Source organism: Zalophus californianus, chromosome 4, assembly GCF_009762305.2.
Source record: "Zalophus californianus isolate mZalCal1 chromosome 4, mZalCal1.pri.v2, whole genome shotgun sequence".
NCBI classification, from domain to species: Eukaryota; Metazoa; Chordata; class Mammalia; order Carnivora; family Otariidae; genus Zalophus; species Zalophus californianus.
Window position 1 is genome coordinate 30977087 of NC_045598.1, and position 26432 is coordinate 31003518.

A 26432-nucleotide genomic window follows, 5' to 3' on the forward strand; every position below is an offset into this window, starting at 1 on the left:
CTGCTCCACCGCGGCCTTTCAGCGGCCGTCCATTTCCGGTGGGGGTGCCGCGCCCAGTAAGGGCCCGGAAGTGGGTCGCGCGAAGATTGCTGGGCGGTTCTTGCCGGAAGTGGAGAGCGGCTGATCGTAGTCGGGAGGTGAGGCGGAACTCTGAGGTGAGGGTACGCGGCCGGGTAGGGTCTAGGGTCCACTCCGCGGCCCACCGGCCCCTGGCGTTGTGAGTGCCCCTTCCGGCCTTCGCGCGCGTGGCGAGCCCTACTGAAGGGGCCTGAGCGGAGGCCGTTAGGCCGACCCGGGATCCTGGGCGCGGTCTCTTGAGGTGGGGCTGGGGTGACCAACTGAGCCGGGCTCCTGTGGGGAGGCCCGTCCGCTGGATTTCGCAGTCCTGGCTGTCAGCCTCAGCGGGGCCTGTTTCCTAAGGTGCCCAGACGTAGGCATTCTTAAGGAACCAGCGACACTTTAGAGTCTATCCCCCCCCCATCTCGTCCCCATTGCACGGATGGGTAAATTGATCCCCGGGACGAAGAGGCTTGTTTACGATCTAATAGAGAGTGAGGGAAATAATTGGAATCAAGACCTCAATTCCTTAGATCATCAGTTCCAGTTCCTTCCTACGACTATTTCCCAGGAACCTCTCTCTACCTCTTGAGTGGTCTTCCGGTCGGTGTCGTCTCGCGGGCAGCTGCAGGTTAAAGACCACCCGCTGCGTGTTTTTTTTGTTTGGTTTGGTTTTTTGTTTAATGCAACCTGTTTGGAATGCCTGGGGAGTTTTTCAAAAGAGAGTGGGACAGGTCTTTGTATTTGCAGTCAGGTAGTCTCTCATTTCTCCAGGTCCGTTGCTCCTTTTCTGAAAGGAAAAGGAAAAAAACTTTATTGAAGGTGTTGCATACTTCTGGACCTGAAATCAGATGGCTCAGGTTTGGTCTGGCCCCACTGCTAAGTATCTGTAGCCATAAGATGCATTATTTAACTTCCTTGAGCTTCATTTTTCTCATCTTTTAAGTAGAGATCTCTGCTTACCTCACAGGATTAAATTCAGTGTAACAAATTCTGTTTATTCAGTCAGGCACTGCCATATCCAGGGAATGCAGTTTTGAAACAAAACAAGCCAGACCCTGCCCACATAGAACTAACAGTTTTTGCAGGGACGTTTAAGAAGTAATTATAAATGTGAGGAGTGTTAGAAAAGAACAGGGTACTATGGAAATATATAACTTGGGGCTCAGGAAAATCCCTTCTGCGGAGCAGAATTTAAGGTGAATTTTGAAGGATAAATAGCAGTAAGCTTGATGAAGAGAGGGTGAGAACCTTTTAAGGCAGAGGTTAGTATCAGAACTGTGTTAGTTGAAGCTCTTTGTAGGGATCCCTGTTCAGGTGAAAAACAGGACAGCCCAGCACATTCATCATTCACCACTCATTCATTGAGCCCTTAATATGTTTGAGGCACATATTAAATGAGGCATTTGGCCCTGGTGGCTAGGAATATAGTTGTTACCATGCGGGCTGGGGTAGGTTGGGGATGGCTTACCGTCAATGCACTGTGCGAGCACAGGGCTATGCAAGAATAGAGGAGGAATACCTGAGCCGGGTATCTACGCTTTGAGGAGGAAATGGAGGATAAGTCTAGCAGGACTTATTTAGCCATATGGTGAATCTGGAAAAGGGATTTATAGGCAAAGAGAGCAAGGACATGGAGATCTGGACATGCGAAAGACCATGACTAGTTCAGTGTGACTGAAATTTCAGTAATGCATGGAGAAGTGAAGGAGTGGGAAGTGGTGGGTCAAATATGAAGGACCTTGTAAATCATGCTGAATAATGTGGATCTTAGAAAGCTTGTGAGGATGCTTTGAAGGGTTTTATGTAGGAAAATGATGTGGTCAGATTTATGTTTTAGAAAGTTTAGTTTGTCAAGTTGGAAGGGACGTGATGGTGAAGTAGACCAGTGTTGGGAAGCTTTTGCCATAGTCATGGCTTGACCTAAGACAGTGACAGTGGGAAGGAAAGGAGGGATCACATTTGAGCAGTATTTAAAAGATGGAATCCATAGAATTGGAGGCTAATTGTTTATGGACATGAAGAAATAGGAGTAGTCTAGGATGAATGCCTGGCTTTCTGGCTTAGGGAACTGGGTGGTACCATTCACTAGGGTAAGTAATAGGAAAGGGGTAAGTTGGGGAGGTAGCATGGAAGGAAAATGAATTTTGGACATATTTTATTTGAGGTGTTTGCAGCACATCCAGGCAAGGATGTCTGATAAGGTATCCCAGCTAGAGGAAGCCAAGAGCAAAGATGTGGAGGCAGGAAAGGGCTTACATTCAGTGAAGTATTGGAGTTTGCCTGGAGTTTGCAGCAAAAGACCAGACCAGAAAAAAAGGTAGATAGATGGCTGCCAAGTTAGGAAGGGCTTTTGATGCCTTGTTTGAATGTGTTTGGGTTTTATTCTGTGGTTGGCAGTTTGTTTATTGAGTTGTGTTGATCCAGCATAAAGAAATTTCTGTAGGAATTTCCCACCTTTTTCTTCACTAGAAATACTTCATCAATCAGGTGGACATAATTTATGTCTGAGAGGAGTTTAAATAAAATGGTAGCAGTGAAAGTACTTTGTCAAGTACAACCTGTCATGCAAACCAAAAGTGGTGGTATTGTTAAATTTCAGTAAGCGTATTTTTGCTCTGAGAAGTTAGCTGTTTAATTTGTAAAATGCTTGGTTTCAATTTGAGGAGCAATCTTTTTTCTCACCCCCTTTTCTTGGTTATACATACATAACGTTGCAATATTTTTGTTAACCAGGACTAAGCCTTTAAAAAAGTGACTTCCTCCTTTCAGTTTTCTGTGAAGCATTGTGGTCCAAAGATGTGTTTTACTTAACCGAGCAATGCAAAGTGTCATTGGAGGTGAAACCCTCTGGTTGGAAATTTAATTCTGAGATTTGAAATCTGAGGATCCTCAAGCTATATCTTACCCAGTCCTGGTGATTATCCCTTTGAATTGTCATCATCAGTTTCTTTTTTTACTTTCTATTAACCTGGCTTTCATACTTAAATTTCACCTTCTCTACCATAACCAGGCTAATCTTTTAAAAAGAACCATTTTCGTCTTCTTATCCTGACCTGGCTTCATAATCCTAATGAATCAAATCTAAACTCCATTGTCCAGTTTACAAAATTCTCCCACAGACAGACTCTTACCTTAATTTTCATTAGATGATACAGATTGACATTCTTATTTTACAATCGTCTAAACTACTACATTAGCATTTTATTTATACCTCTTGTGCTTCCCTTTTGCTCCTTATTATACTAGAACAGGGTTTCTTAGAAACTTTGGCACAATTGACATTTAGGCTGGATGGTTCTTCATTGTGGGGTTGTCCTACCTTGTACATTGTAGGTTTTTAGCAGTATCCCTGGCCTCTACCCATCGGATACCAGTAGCACTTGCTCAAGTTGTGCCTTACCAAAAATGTCTCCAGACCTTGCCGCAATGGTCTCCTGGAGGACTGAATTGCCCCTGAGTGAGAACCACACCGTTTTGGAAAGTATCATAAACTATGTTATGAAGTGTCTTATCTCGCCAACTAAATTTTCTAGGGCAGGCTTCATGGCCATGCTTAGTACAATGTATGCACATGGTAAGCACTGGGTATCCTGTAGTGAATGAATCATTTTTCATTGAGGCATCAAGAATTATTGTTTATTCAGGGAATTTCTGGGTGGTACTTGAAGGACTTGCCTTTTTGGTTTTCCTCAGAGGATGTGATCTTGTTAGAGTACCTCTGATTAGGCACTCACTAGAAGAAAGCTTTGGGTTAGTTGGCAGTGCAAGTCAGCATATTTTATATCCCTTGTTACTGGATATATAATTCTGTTATGTTCATGGTGCCTGTATTTAGACAGCTTGGTTTAGTGAACAGGGATTACCATTTATTTTAAATTGCTTATAGTTTATGATGTTGGTACTCTGTTTATTTTAATTGATTAAATTGTTAGAGTTGAATTATCTTTAAATTAATGCAAATCATGCATTCACCATGAAACTTTCTTTTTTGATATACCATTATGTAAACGTAATAAAAAGAATCAAAACTCTAAAAATGTTCCTTGGCTATAATAAAGCTTTGTTTGCCTTGTATTACCAGACCTGCAGTGTTAAACTTTTCCATTTGACTGGAAAATATAGCTGAAATGTTTCGTGGAAGGAGTGAGCTTGCTTTTTTTGTTTTTTTGTTTTTTTCCTGCAGAGGTCATTTAAAATTCCTATATTTAAGTTTAATTATAGACTTAACAGTCACATATTTTTTCATATCTCTAGCTGTAGCTGAATCATGGCTAGGGACAAACGGCATCCTTAGATCTTTGTGCAGCTACACAGCTGAAATCAGCCAATGCACTTATTCCTTATACAGGTAAAAGATCTCTGCTGAATGCTCTTATGCAGTTAATCTTCATAACATTCCTTAAATATAAGAGAGAGGGGGGAACCCATGGCCACATAAAGTTGTTTATTTGCCCCAACCATTGAAACAGCTAGTTCCTAAGTCTGACTTCAGCTTACACATTCTAACTAGCTTTACTCCTGGAATTTCAGATAGGGGACAGAACCGGAGACATGCTGATACTGGATTGGATTCTTTCCCTCCCTAGAAGATAGGCCTTTCTTTTTTAATCTAAACCTCAGATGGCAGTGACTCAGACACTAAATGTCATTGGTTCCCTCAGTGAAACCAAATGCTTGGGCAAGAACAGTGGCTCCTGATTTGGGTTAGATTTGATGGCATCTTTACTGGGGCAAAGTGGTATCTGTTCTTTGGTTTTTGGGTTAAAACAACCAATTCATAAATGTCTCCTGTTAGCATGTCTAGGTTTGGCTTTGTGACATACTAGGGCCTAGTGATGAGAACTAGGCTCTAATTCTATATTGTTAGGAGCAGAACTACCTAATGCCTTATAGCTTCGTGGTACCTTAGGAGAGATATCCAAGTGAAGCTGGGTTTTGTTTTAGTTTTAGTATAAAGAAATTATCTAGCTATGTTAAAGAAGGTTTGGATAAATGGGTAAATTGTCCAAAACCCCATCATGTCTAATGTGACAAATATTGTAAATTTTGTGTTCTCTTCAAGTCTTTTTCCACAGTGCATTTCGGCTCAGGCCACGATCCCAGGGTTGTGCGATCAAGCCCTACATTGGGCTCCATGCTTGGCACAGAGTCTGCCTGAGATTCTCTCCCTCTCCCTCTGCCCCTCGCCCCTTGTGCACTTGCTCTCTCTCTCTCTCTCAAATAAGTAAATAAATAAAGTAGGCTCCACACCCAGCATGGAGCCCAACACAGGGCTTGAACTCACAACCCTGAGTTTAAGACCTGAGCTGAAATCAAGAGTCAGACGCTTAACCAGCTGAGCCGCCCAGGCGCCCCAGTAGAAGTCTAAGTTAACACTGCAGTGAATGTCTTCTACCTATAACTTTTCCCACATTCGTATTATTTTCTTAGGATGCCATCTCAGGAACAGAATTAAAAAGTCAAGGCCAAATGAAGCATTTTGAAGCAGATCAGTTGGGTTATCATAGTTGCGCTGTCATCGTGTACGAGCAGACTTGTATAGCTGCTTTTCAGTTTTCCTTAAGGGTATGACTTAGAGGAACAGCAACAGACAAAGTAGAAAACATTTTAAGCATAGCAGCTTCCAACTCAGGTAGACCAGTGGCTTAATCGCCTGGTTGAGATGAGACAAGAACTTTAGGAGTAAACCTGGTTCCATTTACTTCTGAACAACTTCCTTGAATAGGCAGAAGGAATTGGATTGTTTGAATTGTTGGAATGATGAGACTGTGAAGCAGCTTTGTCAGGAGTCACTAGCCATTTCTGATTTTTCTTGGTTTCAGACCACAAAAGAAATTGCTGGAGAATCAACCGCATAGTTTTCTTTTTGCTCTGCGTGATATCCCTCCAAGAGCTTATTCATTCTCATGACTTTGTGATATTTCTTTGCCAGTAACTTGTAAAGTCTCCAGCCTTGATCCTTCCCCAAGCTTTATTTCTAAATACTTGTCCACTTAGAAGCTTCATCTCCTCTTCAGACTCTGCTTATCCAAAACTGACCTCATCTTCTTGCCCTAATACGTGCCAGAAACCTGTTTCTGCCTATAGTGTCGTCATCCTTTTAAATCCCTGGATTTGCAATTTGAGTCATCTTTGACTCCCTTCTCTGAGTGTTACAGTACTCAATAGTTAGTACCACACAGTTAGTACTTGTTCTGTGTTTAATGCACAGTTGTTTTGTATGACCTCCAGGGGCAGTACCAAGATCAGTGGGTGGAAGTTGCAGGGAAGCAGATTTTGCCTCCATATAAGGAAGAATTTTTAAATACTTTGAGCTGTCTGAATGGAATGGGCTGCCTCCAGAAGTCTCGGGTTCTCTACACTGAAGGTGTTTGAACAGCGGTTACCTGACTAATTGCTGAGGATGTTGAAGGGATTGTTCTGGCATCAGATGGTGTTTTACAAGATGATTTCTAGAATCCCTCCTAATCCTGAGAGCCAGTGATTCAACGGAAGGCAGCTTTGTTTCTCCTGCTAATTCCCTTGGGACAGGAAAACCTGTCCATTCTTTTCTATTCCCACTTAATTCAGGTACTGGTCACTTAGTTACCTTAAACTGATTATTTGTAGGTTAATTGATTCTTTTTTTTTTGTTTCTATATCTGGCTGGACACTAAATGTGGGTTTTTTTCCTTTCAAATATAAAAAAAATATTTTTTTCAGCAGCCCTCTTACTTTACAGCTTGGTGAACAGCAGCATTTCAACCTACTTAGACCCTAATAGCTTCCTGGTTCAGCCTAACCTAGACCTTAATATCTTCCCCATTCCAAATCGCATTCTGTTTATCAGACAGTATCTGTAAAAATTTTGCTTTCATCATATTATTCCTTTACTCAAAATGCTTAAACAGCTTCACATTTATCGCAACATCAGATTCAGATACTGCCTGGCTTTCAGTGCCCTTCATAACCTCGTCTGGCTTGCTTATCCAGCCTTATTTTTCATGACACTTGATGCTCTGTGCAGGTTAACCTACTCACACTTTATATACAAAGCCTTCGTATTCTCTCCTCCTTGCTTCTGATTGCTCTGGAGTGTCTTCCCTTTTTCTTTTACTTTTTCCATCAAGATGCCCCACTTTCCTCCTGACTATCTCCAGTCCTCACTGATTTCTTCTCAACTCTCAGAGCGTATAGTCATTTATACTGTATCATTCAGAACCATACACATTCTGCAAAGAAAAAGCTCTAGTATATAGGCTGATACTATAACTTTTCCTAATTTACCGGGAATTAGGACAAGTTTTCTTCCTAATTTCTAACAGAACTTTAAAAAATGTAGTCATCATTATTTATTCCATTGGCATTTTCATTTGTGTTGGTCTTCCCAATTAGAATGAAAGTTTCTGGAGGGCAGGGGCCACATGTCTTCTGTTTTTAGTAGCTGCTAAGTACAGTGCTAAGCACTTTGATTTTATGAGCATCTTTTGTGTGCCAGGTTGTTCTAGGTGCTGCGAATTGGTGGGGCTGGGTCAGAGGAGGAGAATGGATAAATTCCCATCCTCCTGGAACCTGTCTTCTAGCACACCACGTGCAGTGATAACATTTTACATTTGAACTGCATTTTAAGGCTCCCAAAATAACTCATCTCCTTTGATCCTTCCATCTCTGTGTGCCAGGTGAGGACCCATTATTAAATGACTGCCCTGTGGTTATACAGTGAATACATGGCAGAGTTGGGACTCAAAGCTTGGTCCCCTGAATCCTAGTTTTTTTCCTTAGACTTCTGTAATTAGGACTGCCTCTCTTTTTGAAGGTTTTATGATGAACACTTAGATAGTTGGGAATCTGTACATTCATTTATGGAAGCTAACACTTGGTTCTTGGCTATTGTCAATCAGAAATGACAACAAGATCAGGCAGAGCTGTAATTTTCTACTCTGGCACTTCTAAATTCTTGTGGAAAAGCCTTATTTTAAACATTTGCCTTCCAAATAGTGTCATCTAGCCTATGAAGAAATATTGGCCTCCGTGGAGAAAACTGAAAGCAGAGAAATTGAAAGCTGCTAATAATGTAACTAAAGACACCATGAAGAGGCCTTGAACCCACAATGCTGTGCTCAGCAAGTAGTAGGGGCTGGATGCTGTGATGAACCACATAGTCACTTAATTGCTTAAAAGTCATGTGGAGTGGTGGGAAGAGCCTCAGACTAGGATTCAGAACATTTGTGCTCGGAGTCTAGGTTCTCTACTCACAGGTTGTTCCATATCTGGCAGGCTTTTTAACTTCTGTGAGTTTTTTCATTCTAAAGGTGGGGATCAGTATCTTCTTAACAGACCCCATAATATTTTAAGTCTCAAGAGAAGCAACAGATTGATGATGTAAAGCACTTAAAACTGTAAGGTAATATTTTTAATTAATATTATATGACTAATAAGGTTATTTTCTTTATGGTACTTGGTTTGAAGATCTCTTTATCATTGTGATTTGTGTCCAAGAAGGTAGCATTTATTTGACAGATGGGGATATTTGTAAGATCCTGGGGGAATAAAAATCTCTCCAGATTTGTCAGAGAAGAGACAGCCAGACTTGTTTTGAGGGGAGAGGGTAAAGGACCTTTATTAGCCTACTATATTTATAGTGCCTACTACTACTACTGGAATTACAAAGACATGGTTCCTTCCTTAGAGTGGCTAGTTGCCTCTTAACTATTAAATAAATGATTCTAAACCATTATATTAAATGTGTGGTAGAGAGAAGTGCACGATGTTTTGTGGGGTTTTTTTGTTTAGATTTTATTTATTTGACAGAGACAGAGATAGCGAGAGCAGGAACACAAGCAGGGGGAGTGGAAGAGAGAGAAGCAGGCTTCCCGCTGAGCAGGGAGCCCGATGTGGGACTCGATCCCAGGACCCTGGGATCATGACCCGAGCCGAGGGCAGACGCTTAATGATTGAGCCACCCAGGCGCCTGATAAGTGCACAATGTAATGGGAGCACAAACTGGAAATGCTTCTTGGGGAGGTGGTACCTTAGCTGAGTCTTAAAAGGCAATAGGAGTTCTAGAGAGGAGGCAGATTGAGAAGGAAAAGCATACCTGGAAAAGCTTCCTAGAGAGGGTAACACTTTAGCTGAGTCTTAAAAGGCAAATAGGAGCTAGGAGACAGAACAACAACCAAGCAGAGTAGATAGCATGAAGGGTCAGAAGTGAGAGAAAGCATGATTCTTTCTGGAAAATGCAGGCAGTCCTGGCTTGCTGCAGTGGGTTTAGGAAGGGTGTGGCAAGAGGTAAAACTGGAAGAGAGTAGTAGCAGATAAAGCAGGACCAGATTATGGAAACCCTTATCTGGACTTGACTCTGAATGCTCTGGGAGAGTACTGAATGTTATTAAGTAAAAAGACTATCATAATTACATTTGCATTTGAGAAAGATTATGGTGGTAGTATGGAGAATGGATAAACAAGAAGTTGTATTACTGTAATTAGGAGAGACTGGCAAGGAGGTTATTGCAGTAATCTAGGCAAAGTCATGAAGACCTGATTTGTGACAATCAGGATGAAGTCAAGGGGCATCTATCTATTCAGGAGATAAGCAAGATATAGCCTATGGATTTTGATGACTGATTAGATTTGGGGGAGTAAGGAACAATATAATTTAGTTAACACTTAGGGAGTCCTTGCTGTTTTTCAGAACTGATCCAGTACTGCTACATGCACAGTTGACCCTTGAACAACATGGGGGTCAGGAGTGCTGACCCGCCAGTGCAATTGAAAATCAGCATATAACTTTTGACTTCCCCCAAATTTACTAATAGCCTATCTGTTGACTGAAAACCTTAATGATAACATAAATAGTTGATTAACACATATTTTGTATTATATATATTATATACTGTATTCTTAAAATAAGCTAGAGAAAAGAAAATATTGTTAAGAAAATCAAAGGAAGGGGAGCCTGGGTGGCTCAGTCATTAAGCGTCTGCCTTCGGCTCAGGTCATGATCCCAGGGTTCTGGGATCGAGCCCCACATCGGGCTCCCTTCTCGGCGGGAAGCCTGCTTCTCCTTCTCCCACTCCCCCTGCTTGTGTTCCTTCTCTTGTTGTGTCTCTCTCTGTCAATTAAATAAATAAATAAAATCTTTAAAAAAGTAAAATCAAAGGAAGAGAAAATACATTTATAGTACTGTACTGTACAAAATTCATATGTAAAAGGATCTGCACAGTTCAAACCTGTGTTCAAGGGTCAAGTGTATTTCCCCTTTATTCTGACTTCAGCCCTTTGGATTTTGTACTGTTGTCTCCATTATACAAATAAGGAAGCTGAGGCTCAGAAAATTTGGTAACACTCATAGTCACAGTGCCAATGAGTACTGTTATTTAAATCCTCAAACTATCTGACTTCTCTAAAGACCATGCTCTTAACCACTATACTTTGTTGCCTGATAGTTCTGGGTTACTAACTTCGTCAATCAGGTGACTGATAGTGCTGGACTTCTGAGACACTGGGGGTGGGAGGTGTGGGAAGACTATGAGTTCTGTTTTGGATACTTCAGTTTGAAATGTTTTCTGGACATCCAGGTAGGGATGTCTAGAAGGAAGCTGGATCTAAAATTATAAATTCCAGAAGGATGGCTTGAGCTGGATATGCTGTTTTGGGAGTCATTGGTCTCTAGATGGTTGTTGTGGTGCCACTCTGGAAGCAGGCTGGATGGTACTGTGATAATGCTAGTTGAAGACTTGGGAGTGGGCATGACCACCTGAAGAGTGAATATGTGTGTGGCGATGGAGAATGAGACAAGGTGTGTCTTTTGGTCCCTTCAATTCTGGATATTCTTTCCTATAGCATCTCACATTTTCACCCTGCCTCTACCAAAAACAAAAAACTAAGTACTGTTCTCCTGTTTGGTTAATGGTAGAATGAGATTACCTGTAAAGGATAGCTGTATTACCCTTTTACATTCTGTTTAAGTTAGACAGCAGAACTGTAGCTTGTTTAGCAATGAAAGCTTACAAGTCCCAAGTGAAGTACAGAAAAAAAGGATCTAAAATCTCATGAAGCTTTTACTAAGCTTTTAAGATAGGTAAGTGTTCACCAACCCTGGCAGCCATTAGAGACACTTGTACTGTTTTCCATGTTAACAATAGCCTCAGCCTATAGTATCCATTGTATATGAAGGAATGTGTTTTATAACAGAATGGGTGGTATCCTTTTTTTTTTTTTTTTTTTTTTTTAGGATTTTATTTTTAACAGGGTGCCTGGGTGGCTTAGTTGGTTAAGCATCTGATTCTTGATTTTGGCTCAGGTTATGATCTCAGGGTCATGAGATCGATCCCTGCATCAGGCTCTGCGCTGGGCATGGAACCTTGGAACCTGCTTGGGATTCTCTCTCTCCCTCTGCCTCCTGCCCCCCTCCCCCCTCACTTGGGAGCACGTCCTCTCTCTCTTAAAAAAAAAAATGAAGGGAAAAAATATTTTATTTCTCTGCACCCAACATGGGGCTCGAATTCACAACCCTGAGATCAAGAGTTACACGCTCCACTGACTGAGTCAGCCAGGTGCCCCTGGAATGGGTGGTATTTATTAATGGAAGATAGCTTGGGAGTTTACTGAATTCCTTGCCTTTTCCCCTGGGATTTATAGACTGTGGTGGATTATATGTGACTCTGTCCCTGGATGGTATCCAGAACGGTCAGTAATTTGGGTATTCAGGTGATGGTGGCATATAACATAAGGGAGAATATATTGGTTGCTTCTAGTCTATTTCATTTGTGAGAAGAGCAGAGACTTGGAGACTTCTGTTACTTCTCCAGGCCAGGGAATGAAAAGGTTTATTTGGTTCACATTTTCACTTTTTTCTCTGATTCTCTTTTAAATAACATTCTTGGGGTGCCTGGCTGACTCAGTCAGAAGAGCATGCGACTCTTGATCCTCAAGGTTGTGAGTTTGAGCCCCACATTGGGTGTAGAGATTACTTAAATCAAAACATTCTTGAGATGTCAAGATATGTGGAAGTATGGAAAACATGCTGGCAGTATAAAGAAATAAGTGATTCTTTAAAATAATAGTGTTTAAAAATGTAGAATTCGATATTTTATACTTTAATAAAATCAAAAGTATTTAAACTAGTTAAATTTTTTTCACGGATATTCAAATGTAGCATTAAATTTTTCTCACTTTTTACTATCCTTATTTAAAAATGTAAATTTTTATCTCCTGTAATGTTGCTGTATTAAGGTTGGTCTTAAAGAGTTGAAAGCCTGTTCAGATGTCATGGCAGTGAAAGATACTGTTAACAGATAAGTTTTTTTTCTATGATAAAAACAAAAAACAAACAAAAATATTCTCTGGCAAGTCACTAGGCCCAAAGAGACCAAAGCCTATACACAGAAAAGAATGGACAGGGATTATATTGTCTTCCTTGGGGCGCCTGGGTGGCTCAGTCAGTTAAGTGTCTGTCTTCGGCTCAGGTCATGATCTCGGGGGTTCTGGGATCAAGCCCCATGTCGGGCTCCCTGCTCACCAGAGTCTGCTTCTCCTTCTCCCTCTGCTCCTTCCTCCCCATCCCCTCTCGTGCTCTCTTTCTCTCTCTCAAATAAATAAATAAAATCTTTTTAAAAATTAAAAACTATATATATTGTCTTCCTTACTTTGTCTCGTAAGCTGCCTGTCTCCTCCACAGGGAGGACAGTGTGTTAGGTTGAGATCTTCTGAAATGTCATCTTCGAGGAAATTGTAATTGCTATGGTCATTTTAGTCAATTTCAAGGGTGTTGAGCTCACTTAGCTTCAGTTACCTGAACTAATTAATGTTTTGAAGTGGAATCTCTCCCAAGTCAAGGCTTTGACTGAAATTTCACTGACTTATTTTTATGATATCACTTATCACCTCAAACATTTCATGTGGGTGTGTCTTGAAAACATTCAGTGATTATTTATGTGTATAGTATGGGCAACTTTCAGAACAGTTGCCCCTCTGGAGTTTTGGGATGCTATGCTTCAGGTTCATTAACTTCATAAATAAAACACCTTCTACTTGCCAAGTAGTGGTCTAGATGGTAGTGTATAATGGGGAACAAGCCAGAGAAGTTCCTTTTTCTGGTAGAGCTTAATTTCTTTAGGATTTAGACTTTGAGTGAGACTAATTTCAGATAAATTAGTACTTGTGAAAGATCTGAAAAAAGCTCTTCTGGATGTGTCTGTCTGCCTACTGCAAGTCCAGATCATACCATCCTCATTTGTGAAGCCTGGCTTAATGGCAGCATGTCCATACTATCCTTATCTGATTCTTTCAGCTGATACGCTCTTCTCCTTCCTGAAATTCTGTTACTCTATCTGCAACATTCTTATATCACCTTAACATTTTTTTTCTATTTGTTTGTAGTTGTTAGTGTGTACATGTCAAATACCCACTATTAGACTGTAAATTATTGAGGGCAGAATAAATATCCTATTCATCTTGGTTTGGGGCATTCCATATGTAGGCAGTAGGATGTTGTAGGAAAAAAACCCTGAACTTAGAGCTAGAAGACTTAAATTTGAGTGCTAGCTTTCCTATTAATTAGCTGTGTGACTGTAGGCAAGTCATTTAACTTCACTGTAATTAAGTTTCCTCTCCCTACAGTGTAGTAATTAACCTTCCATTCCTGAATAGTTGTTGGGAGGCACAAACTGAGATAATATATGTGACTGTACTTTATAAATTCTATATTAAATTTATAAATTCTATATTGCTTTCATTGAACACTTTTTTCGGGGTAGCTCCCTTGTTTAAAGAAGTCTTTATGATTTTGCAAATATGTTAGTCTATTTTTCATCTTGTTGTATTATTAACTTCTTCTGTTCTTCAGATTTAGCATCCTCCTCACCCCACAAGTATTCTGTCTTTTTTCCTTAGGTGCTATGTACTATTAAAACAACAAGTGACATATGATCTCTTTCAGCAGGTGGTACATTATGGCTGACATGCAAAATCTGGTAGAAAGATTGGAGAGGGCAGTTGGCCGCCTGGAGGCAGTATCCCATGCCTCTGACATGCACTGTCATGGAGACAGTGCTCCAAAAGGTAAGCAGTATACAGCGCAGCAGAATACTTTGAATGAAGACACAGCGTCTTGGCCTGAAAGCTTTCTATCAACAGTGTATTCTCTCCTTTGGAGTTAACTTCTCAAAATGCTTAATCTACTAAGTTCATTGCCTGTGAACAGATAAGGGAGGAAGTGACTTACGCAGGGAGGCCTGTGGTTATTTTAACATGAGAACTTCCTGCTTGTGTGATACTTCCTGTTCTTTTTTTAGCAAAACCACTCTAGTGTAAGTTGAGTGACAAGTGATATTAAAATTTCCTCTGTCCAAATGATTGGCAAATTAGCCTATTTTGCATATGCACCAAATTAATCATACAATGTTAGAGCTAAAAGGGAGCTCAGGGGATTTTTTTTTTTTTTCATTTTCATTTTATAGGTAAAGAAAATTAAGCTCAGAAAGGAAAAGGAACTTAGGTTCACACAGTCAGTTAGTGGTAGTACTGGACTCATGTTCCAGTATTCTGTTTACGGTATTACTTTGCCTCTCCACTTTCATGTGGAAGTGTTTTTTAACACATCATCTTTCTGGTGCATGACTGATTCTTTGTGATGTGTCTGTCTTTAGCAGGAGCAGCTCCATATGTGCAAGTATTTGACTCACTGCTTGCTGGTCCTGTGGCAGAGTACCTGAAGATCAGTAAAGAGATTGGGGGAGATGTGCAGAAACATGTAAGGATGTTTTGCCCCTTTTTCCCTCTTTGAAGGACCGGTGGCTGTCTTCAAATCCTACTCCTTGGTTTAAGAGCCCCTTGAGAGGCTCCTGGCTCCTTCTCTTTTACCTTCATTGAGGAGCTCACTCCAGGCTGGAACAGTTCCTCAGATTTTTCCAGGCCCTCTGCTTTTATCACATTTTCTGCGTGGGCTTCTTTTATACTGATAACTTGCTTGGTGCATAAAACATGGCTTGGGTGGGTGCCTGGGTGGCTCAGTCAGTTGATTTCGGCTCAGGTCATGATCTCAGGGTCATGGGATCAAGCCCTGCATTAAGCTCCATGCTCAGCGAGGAGCTGCTTGAGATTCTTTCTCCCCTTCCTTCCCTCCCCCATATGTGTACAATAAATAAATAAGATCTGTTAAAAAAATAAAATAAAATAAAATAAAATAAAATAAAATATGGCTTGGTTCATCTTTATAGTGAGAACATTCTACCATTCTGATCCCCAGCATGTTATATAACCAAGCCTAGGGTGGCTTATTCAAAGGAGTCATAGTCATGACTTAGCATTTATAAAACTATGCATGATAGTTATTAGTTATGCTAATGTGAGTTATTTTCACACTTAGTTCACAGCAAGAATGTGAAGTAGGCAATGACAGGTGCCTCTCCACCCACCTTGCTTCATGTGCTGCCACCTCTATCGTCACCACTCCCACACTCAGATATATATTCTGAATCGCTCTTTGGGACCCAAAATCTTTCTGCTAGTCCTCTGAGTGATCCTCTGTAAGCAATAACCATGTTTAGGATCTTCCTGACCCTTCAGCAAGACTGGTTGCTTGATCTTTGGAAGATTACTATTTTGAGCCTTTCATGTACCATCTGTTGGCAGTGGTGTAGCTCTACTGAGTAGGACTGGGACTTAGATACAAGAGTGAGGGTTTGCATTTTTACTTTATACAGTGTAACATTTGCAAAGATTTAAAAACACGTATCACTTGTATGTTCTAAAAACGCAAATCTAGAAAAAATAGATTACCTTATTTGAATTTTTGTATTTAGATAGTGCTTATAGCCTCATGTTTCTTAAACTCTTTTGACCGTGACTATAAGTAAGAAATATGTATTTGTATGGGACGCCTGGGTGGCTCAGTCAGTTAAGTGTCTGCCTTCGGCTCAGGTCATGATCCCAGGGTGCTGGGATCGAGTCCCACATAGGGCTACCTCCTCAGCGGGGAACCTTCTTCTCCTTTTGCCTACCACTCCCCCTGCTTGTGTTCTCTCTCTCTCTGACAAGTAAATAAAATCTTTAAAAAAATAAAAATAAAAAAAAGAAATATGTATATGTAACTGGTCATAAGTTTCACTAAGCAGTGCTTCTCCTACTTGTACTGCGCTTTTTTTTTTTTTAAATCTGAATGAGTTATGACCCAGCCTTTTAGAAATAGCTTTAACCTAAAGGAGTAAATACCTTGAGAATTTAGGCATAAATTTGGCCTTTGCCTGTACTTCTGCAAGTTTTTGAGAAAAGAGCTCTTTTGGTGATGAGAGACAGGAGGGATTTTTCAGTGCACTTCATATCGCACTGCATGTACATTTGCTAACTGATTTCATCTAAGGCTCACCTTGGTTATCTTCATTTCCTGGATATGTATCCCTGATGAGTTCCAATAGGAACAGTGCTATATGTAATTCTGTTGTCACTCCCTGGAATCCAGAGTACCTGAGGAAAGCAACAGGACGTGCCTGGGTTGCTACCAGAGTACATGAATGTGGAGGTTTCTGGTTATTCTCAGGACCCTCTGCAGTTGTAATGTGTCACTGATAAGTGATTCTTCTTTCTGGCAGGCGGAAATGGTCCACACAGGTCTGAAGTTGGAGCGAGCTCTCTTGGTTACAGCCTCTCAGTGTCAGCAGCCTGCAGGCGTAAGTTCACTGCTAGTTGGTCTCTTTGTGGTTTGATACTCAGGACAAGTTGAGAAGTTTCTGCTAAATATCACAACATGCTAAAATAGATCTTCCAGGCTCATGTATGTTCACACCAAGTCCCAGAAATAGTCAGACTCAAAGTGCATGAGAATGTGCCATTGAGTATTTATTGGACTCTACTGTGGTTTGTTTTTTTTTTTCCCTGTCATTTTACTTAGGACCGTAGTTTACTCCTGGACCTTGCTTTTTCCCTCAGTAGACAACCTTTTTTAACCTCTCAACTGAGGCCAAATTCATCATATTGTCCTCTAAGCCGTTTGAGTCATAGAGAGTGGTTCTCTTGCTTCATGGTGACTGGGCTTTAGTAATGGTGCTGTGGAGATCCTAAAACCCCTAAAGTATTGCTTCTCCCCTCATCCTTCTATGGTTGGGAGCTCCCTTTAAGTTTACTCCTACCTCAAAATTTTATGCTGCCAAGGTATGAAAATCAGAAAAAATGTAGATTTTTCTCAGAGCCAAAGACTTTATTCTATTGTTCTTTCTGCATTTGACTTCCTAGGCAGAAGGTTAATAAAAATAAGGCTTTCTGTTAAGCTTTTTTAAACCCCTGGACCCTCAGCATGCCTAAATAACGTTAAAAAATAGTATAAGATATTGTTAAATATATTAGACTCTAATTCTTAATCTGTCTTGAATGGTTAAAGATCTTTGTCTAACCTTTTCTCCAAACCTCAAACTTTTCCAACAGATTAGGCAGCTGAGGACACTGTTAATATTTCCCATGCTTTAGACTAAGTGTTGGTAAACTACAGTCTCCAGGCCAGATCTGGCCTGCCATCTCTTTTGTAAATGAAAGATTTTTGGAACACAGCCATGCCCCTTCTTTCAACTATTGTCTATTGCTGCTTTATGCACTATAATGGCAGAGTTGAGAAATTGCAGCAGAGACCATATGTCCTGCAGAGACTGAAATATTTACTGTGTGGCTCTTTAGAGAAAGTTTGCCGACTCCTGCTTTAGACTGTTTTCGTGCTAAGATCTGAGAATTGAGATGTTCAGGAAACTGAGCTGGAAGGATAAAACTGAAAGGATAAAACATGGAAACACAAGATTCATCCATTTTGCTAAGCTGCCTGTTCAAATGCCAAGCCCTCTAATTGCATTTGATTCAGCAGATCTCTGCTCAGCAGGTGCTATATGGCTAGCAATGTATTGAGGACTATAAGGATTATAAAAGAGGGCTGAGACAAAGCCCTTGTCTTTGAAAAATTAATGAGAAATATTGAAAAACATACATGGGTCCGTTAATAGTTGTGCTGATGTGTGATAAGGTGCCAGAACTGGTTATGCTGACAGTAGCTGCTGTAAGAGGCCAGTGTGGCTGGAGCTGGAGGGCTGTTCCTCATGAAGCCTGAGGAACATTTGGATAGATGGAAAAAGAAGAGACCATCATGAGTAAAGGCTCAGAAATGAGGTGGTATCTCTTATTAGTGAAACAGAAAAGAGACAAGTGTCTGAAATGGTAGAATTTTGTGGTGTAGCTGGAGTATGGGTCCTGATCCGGAAGAACCACCAAATCTAGCTTGAGGAGAGTGAGAGGATGAGCAATATTTTAGCCATATGAATCTGTGCAGGATGAATTCAAAATTTATTTGGGTGTTCGTTATAGCCCATGAAGAATTCTTGCCTGCAGAATCAGAGTTGACCCAACACATAAAGCTTTTGCAGAAAGACTAACCTGAATCTTTTCCTGCATCTTTCCCTAGAATAAGCTTTCTGATTTGTTGGCACCCATCTCAGAGCAGATCCAAGAAGTGATAACCTTCCGGGAGAAGAACCGAGGCAGCAAGTTGTTCAATCACTTGTCAGCTGTCAGCGAAAGTATCCAAGCCCTGGGTTGGGTGGCTATGGTGAGCAGTGCAGCTTTCATGGGAGGGAAGGGATGGAATGAAAGCGGTAAGGAGATACAGCTGGAGAAGCTCTGAGTCACTGACAACTTCTCTTTCTCTAGGCTCCCAAGCCTGGTCCCTATGTGAAAGAAATGAATGATGCTGCCATGTTTTATACAAACCGAGTCCTCAAGGAGTACAAAGATGTGTAAGTCCAGCCTTTTCTCAAGGGGTCAGGGACAAGCCAGCTGGTTACTTGCTGGAGTAGCACTTTGGCGTTAAGGCTGTTGTGTTGGTTCTGTACCCCAGGGCTGCTTTCTGGAAAGTTTGATAGATACTGGCTCATAGAAACTGCATTTGCAAGCAGGAAGTGTTTCTGCTTTCACTTCTGCTTTTTCTCCAGGGTTTGTAGAGCTCCTTTTAGTCTTCTAATCCTTACCCTTTCAGGTTTAGGAAGTTTTGCTAGAGGTAAAATGGACGAATGCCCTTTATTTTTTTTTTAAGATTTTATTATTTGTCAGAGAGGGAGCACAAGCAGGGGGGAGGGGCAAAGGGAGAAGCCGGCTCCCCGCTGAGCAAGGAGCCTGATGCAGGGCTCGATCATGTCCTGAGCCGAAGGCAGATGCTTAACTGACTGAGCCACCCAGGTGTCCCAACGAATGCCCTTTAATTTGCCTGTTTAGACAAGGTGGATTTTGTTCCTTTGTTGAGAATTTCTAACTCGCCCCATAACAAAAGGTTCAGTAAGATTTACTAGGAAGTTTACTACGTAAAGTGAGAGGAGGGCTGTTTTGGCAAAGCACAGGTATCAAGTAAGGGGCATGGGGGTCATTGTATGTCTAACCACATATGTTCACCAGTCCTAACAGACTTCTCCATTGTTAGTTTTGAGCTGGAGTGACTGCAGGCAGCTATCACTCATCTGCATAATTACCCAAACCCTTCCTTTCTTCCATCAATCATTTGTTGAGTAACTACTCTGAAGGAATAGCCTTCATGTGTGTGAAATAGTTTCAGAACACCAGGTACTTCCTTGATCTTTCCAGCAACCTGGAGTTAAGCATTGCAGTGTTTTGATTTACCCCACCATTAAACTCCACACTTTACAGTTGAGCAAATTAGGTCTTATGCTAAATAGCCAGAAAGTCTTCCAGCTAATATATAAGAAGAGGGGAGACTTGAACCATAGTGCAGTGCTCTTTCTATAATCTAATGATGATGATTTCCTCCAGGGAAGTTTTAAATTTTTGGTGGGAGGGGCATATTTTGACATAAGGCACTGTGCTATAAGGCAGTTAAGTTTCTTGAAGTCCTGGAGTTCCACAGTGATGCCCGAGGAACCTTCTCTCCACCACAGCTTCATGCACAGAATGTCTGCTTTTATTAGTTTTGTATATTATGTTCTGCCTAAGGTCTACTTAGAAAAAACGGTTTTGCTATACTTAAAAAAGTTTGAGGAATACTGCTATACTAGATAGGAAGAGATATGATCTGCAGTCCCTATCCTAATGGACTTTAGTCTAATTAGGGTAATAGAATAGGTTAAAAAAGAATAGTAAAGCTTGGGGTTTTTTTTAAAGGTTTTATTTATTTGATAGGGAGAGCACAGAGGGAGAGGGAGAAGCAGACTCCCTGCTGAGCAGAGAGCCCGATGTGGGGCTCGATCCCAGGACCCTGAGATCATGACCTGAGCCAAAGGCAGACGCTTAACCAACTGAGCCACCCAGGCGCCCCGTAAAGCTCAGTTATGATAGAAAAGCTGCCATGGAGCAGAGCCAACGCCAGAGCCAGGGAGAATACCAGTTCACAGATAGGAGGGGCTCTGGAATCGCTATTGTAATGTACCCTGGCCATCTGTGATGAGTTCTTCTTTAATTCTCCCAGCGATAGGAAGCATGTGGATTGGGTCAAAGCTTACTTGAGTATATGGACGGAGCTACAGGCTTACATTAAGGAGTTCCATACCACCGGACTGGCCTGGAGCAAAACGGTGAGTCTTCCCTCCCTCCCTCTATCCCTTCAGGACGGGGTCCATATAAGTTTCTTAGACTTTGTTGCTACCAAGGTCCAAGAAGGAATGCTAGTCTTTTCAGTGGAGAGTAGAAAGAAAAAGGGGAGGAAAAAAAGGGAAAAAAGAAAAGAGTACAGAAAGCAAGGATCAGAGAAATACTCAGTCCTACTCAGGTTCAGTACACGGATCAGAGACTGCGGTTGGGCTCACGGGCAGCCGGAAGAATGAGTGACATGATCCCAACCCTCCAGAAGCTTAAAAATAGAAATACAAAAATCCTAAGTCAAATCACCAAGCTAAATGCTATACAAAGATAGAGACTACAGAGTAAAAGGGAGCGTGCGTCTCAGTGGAAGAGATAGTATTTTGAACAGGTGTACTCTGATCTGAGACTTTTTTCAAGAACAGAACAGTGAGAAGTGGGAGAAATGGGGATGCTAGCAAACAGCATAGCTTAAACAGAGTACGTGTAACATGTAGAGTAAATGTAGAGATTGGTCATCTCTGGCTTCAGTAAGGAGAGAGTCAGATTTTTGGGAGAAAAGGCTGGAAAGGAGGGTTGATTATGACTTTTAGACTTAATAATAGGTGATAAGTACCTATCATAGGTATTTGAGCAGGAGAGTGATAATGATTAGACTTATCCTTAAGAGAGTCTCAGTTTATAGGTTAGGGATAAGGGCTCGTGCTCAGACTGTGGAAGTGCTCTCATGATGCTAGGGTTGGTACAGAAGAACTTGCAGAAGCTATAACCAAGATAATAGAAAGATTTGATGGAATTGAGGGGGTTGGAAGACTCCAGAAGATTGAACAGTCAAGCTTGGATAGCAGCGTCTTTTACTTAAATAGAAACAAGGGGGTGATTGTACAGTCTTGACCTTGTTGAGGCTGAGGTACTTGTGACACACTAAGTTGATTTAGAGCTGGCTCTAGAGGCCCAAGGAACGATGGGAAAGTTGAAAAATGGAGCTGGGTTGGATCCTTGGGAAAGGGTAAGAGGGAATAAAGCCAAGCTGGGTGTGGATAGGGAGCATGAATCAAAGCATCAAGGGCTACAGTGGGTACCCCATGTCCCTGAATACATGTAGACCCTATTAGGAAGGGTACAGAGGGGAAGAGAGGATGGCTGTGTCACCTGCCTTTATTATTCCAGGGGCCTGTGGCAAAAGAACTGAGTGGATTGCCATCTGGACCCTCTGCTGGATCAGGTCCTCCTCCTCCCCCACCAGGTCCACCACCCCCACCAGTCCCCACCAGTTCAGGCTCAGATGAGTCTGCTTCCCGCTCAGCACTGTTTGCGCAGATTAATCAGGGAGAGAGTATCACACATGGTAAGTGAATATTTTGGTAAGAAGAGTTGGTACAGTAAGTTGTTTGGGCTAGATCTTACCAACTAGAGACCTGACGATCTATAAACCATAACCCTGGTCTGTGTATGGGAGATTTCATTTGGGGTGTCACTGTCCTTCAGGTTGCCCAAAGGGACCTCAAAGCTGGCTTAAATGGAAACTGAAATGGGTGATTACAGTTGAGGGAACCCTTCTGCCCCATAGTTAAGTTGTTTAATATTAAGTGGCGTATATAGAGTACCCTGTTGTACCAAGGCACAGTGCTGGCAGCAGTTTACCCTGGAGCCTTTTTGGTGTTACCACACGGTCTCTTTTGGAAGTCATTGTATGTGTGTGTGTGTCAGGGGGTAGGGGGTTGTGAACTACCTCAGAGGATGTTTATTAGTCATGGAAATTTTGCGTAAGATTTACCAATGTTGGTACAGAAAAAGTAGACACCCTATACGCAGCAGGTAGAGGACTAAATTATACAGCCCTCTTGTAGGAATCTGCCTATAAAAATGTCTAAAATAAAGAACAAGTATTATATAGTATTTTTTGTAGTAGCGAAAAATGGTGTAACAACCTAGATATCCAGCAGTAAGGTTAACTATGGTATGGCCTCCTAATGAGATATGCAGCCATTTAGTCTTTTTCTACAGTGAACCATGCAGTGTTGGAGAAGAAATCTAGTATTTATACCACAGCCACAAGGAGTGGTGCAGCTGAAAGGGCCAGTCAGTATTGGTTATTTAGATTGGGCCAAATTCAAAAGCAAGAGGTTTATCAGCCTGCAGCAGGTGATTATGGAATGTTTTCCTTAAAAAGAAAAAAGACATTTTTAGAAACTGTAGGTTAACATGAGAAAATTTTTAAGTGTTAACTGGTTAAACCAAACTTGTTAACAGTGTGTATGGTTATAACCAAATACAAAACTTCTATCAGTAGGAATTTAAATGCAAACACTGAGTAGGGGGCATGGTAGGTCAGCTGTGGGTGAGGTGTCTTTCCTTTTACCATATTTTCTTTACTATCACGTATTACTTTTTCTTCTGTTGCTTTAAAAACTACATATTTTGTGAATATATATTCGGTATGTGTGTTTCAAGATCTTTTTCTGTGCATTCACATACCCATTCCTTTCATACACATTCCATGTTTTTGTTTTTGTTTTTTTTAATGGAAGTGTATATTTGAACCATGGGGTAGAAGGGAAATTCTAAAAGCACTTCTCCAAAACTGCCTGTGAGAGAACATCTTAAAGGCCTTGGCTTTCGGCTTCAAAGTTTTTGTTAAAACTGAGAGAAGTTGGTTATTGCCTCAGCCCAAAGCCGTGGTATGAAGGTCAGGCACAAGGTAGCTGTTGTTCCTACAGCCCTGAAACATGTATCTGATGACATGAAGACTCATAAGAACCCTGCCCTGAAGGCTCAGAGTGGTCCAGTACGAAGTGGTCCCAAACCATTCTCTGCACCTAAACCAGGAGTCAGCCCATCCCCCAAACCAACCACAAAGAAGGAGCCGGCTGTACTTGAACTGGAGGGCAAGAAGTGGCGAGTGGTGAGTTAAAAATGCCAGGACTCGGGAAGCAAGTGGGGATGGGATTTAAACAGAGCACAGCCAAATGAGTGCAGGGTTCTGGCTTAAGACTAGAAGAACAAAGTTTGGGACAGCTTGTTTTCGGGGCTAGTGTGTATTAGTGATGAGATTCCTAAAAGGGGTATCTCTTTAACAGGAAAATCAGGAGAACATTCCCAACCTGGTGATTGATGACACAGAGCTGAAACAGGTGGCTTACATATACAAATGTGTCAACACGACATTGCAAATCAAGGGCAAAATAAACTCCATTACAGTAGGTGAGTTTTTGTCATTGTCCTAGGCAGGCTCTGTCCTAGAGTCTGAGAGGGCTGGAACCATACCTACCCTATTCCTAAAGATTCTTAAATTTATTACAGTAGCTTCCTTTAAAGTTATACTATTGATGGGGCGCCTGGGTGGCTCAGTTGTGTCCAACTGTTGATCTCAGCTCAGGTCTTGATCTCGGGGTCGTGAGTTCAAGCCACGTGAAAAAGTTATACTGTTGATCTGTTCCCTTTCTTCTAGATAACTGTAAGAAACTCGGTCTGGTGTTCGATGACGTGGTGGGCATTGTGGAGATAATCAATAGTAGGGATGTCAAAGTTCAGGTAACTTGATATCTTGGCTCCTTCCTTTGGTCCCTGAGGAATTAACTGAAAGACATGGCTGACCCACAGATGTTGCTGTGGTGGGAATTTGATTCTACTGAGTCTGTAAGCTGAGCTGCTTTGGTGGCAGAAAAGGAGTTGGCTCTTATAGTGAGCCCTTTCCGGCACCCATTCCCAACCCACCTCTCGTATCCAGTATCTGCTGTGTACCTGTGAGCTTTTCATGTAGTTGCTGAATCACATGAAACAGGGCAAGCTTTTTCCTGAAATTTACTGTTGCTCTCCTCAGCCATTGGGACTCAGCTTCTTGGTTTCCTCTGCAGGTAATGGGTAAAGTGCCAACCATTTCCATCAATAAAACAGACGGCTGCCACGTTTACTTGAGCAAGAATTCCCTGGATTGCGAGATAGTCAGTGCCAAATCTTCTGAGATGAATGTCCTCATTCCTACAGAAGGCGGTGACTTTGTAAGTTCCTTGATCTCTTTGGTGGTATGATCTAAAAACAGGAGGGACTGAAGATTTCTTGCATTGGAGAAAGCTAGTTCATGGCCATTCTGCACTGAGTGGGTCCAACCTAGCAATACACACCTCAAACACCCATGAGTGTGAGATAGTCTCTTGAAGTAGAGCTCCAAAGGAGGGTGGCTTTCCTTTCTTAGGTTGAGCAGACGCTCAGGGTAGTAACAAGGAATGGGATTGAGTCATAGTCCCTTATAGGACTGGCGCCGTGCAGCCGTATATGTCCTTATCTGCGCCTCCCAGGTCTGTCTGTCCCAAGATTGCTGATCCAGGAACAGTAGGAAACAGACTCACACCTCTGCCTCTCTGGCCTTGGGGCCTTTCTTATTCCTGCACCGCAGTGCTCCTCCGTTATGTCCGTGGCAGGGGAGGTAGGTAGTGCGAGATGGGCTGCCAGTTACGTGGCCAGGCTGCTACGTTTGGTCTCGCTCTCACAACGTCCTACTTGCTCCAGGAGTTTAGTGGAAGCAGGCATTGGGAGGAAAGTGTTAAGATTTAACCCCAATTTATTTTGTAGCTTGGATTGAAATGTGGTTTTTTTATTTGCAGAATGAATTCCCAATCCCTGAGCAGTTCAAGACCCTATGGAATGGGCAGAAGTTGGTCACCACAGTGACAGAAATTGCTGGATAAGCGAAGTGCCACTGGGTTCTTTGCCCTCTCCCTCACACCATGGGATAAATCTCTATCAAGACGGTTCTTTTCTAGATTTCCTCTACCTTTCTGCTCTTAAACTGCTTCTCTGCTTTGAGAAGCACAGCTACCTGCCTTCACTGAAATATACCTCAGGCTGAGATTTGGGGCGGGAGAGCAGGTCAGTTGATCTTCTGCAGGAAGGTGCGGCTTTTCCCTATCGGCTCAACCACACCGCCAGTCCATTCTTAAGGAACTGCACACCAGGACTGGTGTGTTTTTAGCTTTCAGCCTTTGGGGGCTATTTGACCAACAGTCTTTTGGAAGAATAAAGCAGTCCCCAGGCATTAACAGATCAGAATGTTCACACAACTTCTTTTTCTAACAATGAGCATGAAGGTAGCAGAGGCTGGTGTGATTCTAGCTGATTCTTCTAACCAAACTAATTTTTCATTGTTGACAAGTGAGGCAGGGGTTGCACCGGACCAAAGGCTGAAGCTTGGCCAGCTAGCATTCCAAGCAAAATTGTTTCCCGTAAGCATTCCTTTCATTCTGCGTTCCGTCCTGGGTCTGCCTGAACCTGAGAGAGTAGGTTCTCCTGGTGTGAGCCGCTGCAGCAGTGCCCTGCACCCAGGCCAGTTTAAGGAGTCTTGGCCCCTTCCTTTCACTGGGATCCCTGCCCAGCACGTTCCTACAGAGACGACTTAAGCAAGAAAAAAAAAAAAGGAAAACACACCATTCCAAGGAAATCTGGAATTCCTTCCTCCTTCCGTGCTAGGTGCCTGTCCTCCACCTTCACTGCCTCCACTGCCCCGTCATGCTCAACTGCTTTTGGTTTCTGTCTGGGCACCTGAACAAAGGACGAAAATCTCCACCGTAGCCTGGTTTTAGGTCTTATGTAAGCATCTTGCACAGCACTGCTAAGGTAAATTACAGTTTTTCTCTCTAGGACACTTACCAAAATACGCAACTTTTTTGGTGGGAAGAGAGATTGTCCTGTGACTTCTACCCATTTCCTGAGGCCTGTGGAAATAAACCTTTATGTACTTAAAGTTATACAGAAAATAGAATAAAATTAATACCAAACTTGCTTACTATCTGCCTCTGATGTTTACTATACAGAGACGTAAGAATATTTTTTGAAGTAAACTC

At 41.9% G+C, this 26432-nt stretch overlaps 1 protein-coding gene across 8 annotated transcripts; it reads left to right on the top strand.

Annotated features, from left to right (window-relative positions):
* Positions 1–26370, top strand: CAP1 (cyclase associated actin cytoskeleton regulatory protein 1). 8 transcript variants are annotated; one of them, XM_027608684.1, is made up of 13 exons: positions 1–137; positions 13979–14100; positions 14688–14791; positions 16629–16706; positions 18476–18619; positions 18721–18806; positions 20483–20588; positions 21763–21940; positions 23313–23497; positions 23673–23796; positions 24044–24126; positions 24450–24593; positions 25197–26370. In XM_027608684.1, exons 2-13 carry the CDS (start codon positions 13992–13994, stop codon positions 25278–25280), a joined length of 1425 nt encoding a protein of 474 aa, XP_027464485.1. In that variant the 5' UTR covers positions 1–137; positions 13979–13991; the 3' UTR covers positions 25281–26370. The 8 variants fall into 8 exon arrangements, with proteins under 8 accessions (XP_027464485.1, XP_035583041.1, XP_027464480.1 ...); XM_035727148.1 differs by having other exon boundaries at positions 14691–14791; XM_027608679.1 differs by having other exon boundaries at positions 21–137; positions 13982–14100.
* The last annotated feature ends 62 nt before the right edge of the window (positions 26371–26432 follow it).

Excerpts from the sequence above, each read along its gene's own strand:
- CAP1 (XM_027608684.1), top strand. The coding sequence starts at position 13,992 with ATGGCTGACATGCAAAATCTGGTAGAAAGATTGGAGAGGGCAGTTGGC. Across the intron at positions 14,792-16,628 it reads GGGGAGATGTGCAGAAACAT|GCGGAAATGGTCCACACAGG; the intron begins GTAAGGATGTTT and ends TCTTTCTGGCAG. Across the intron at positions 24,594-25,196 it reads CTACAGAAGGCGGTGACTTT|AATGAATTCCCAATCCCTGA; the intron begins GTAAGTTCCTTG and ends TTTTATTTGCAG.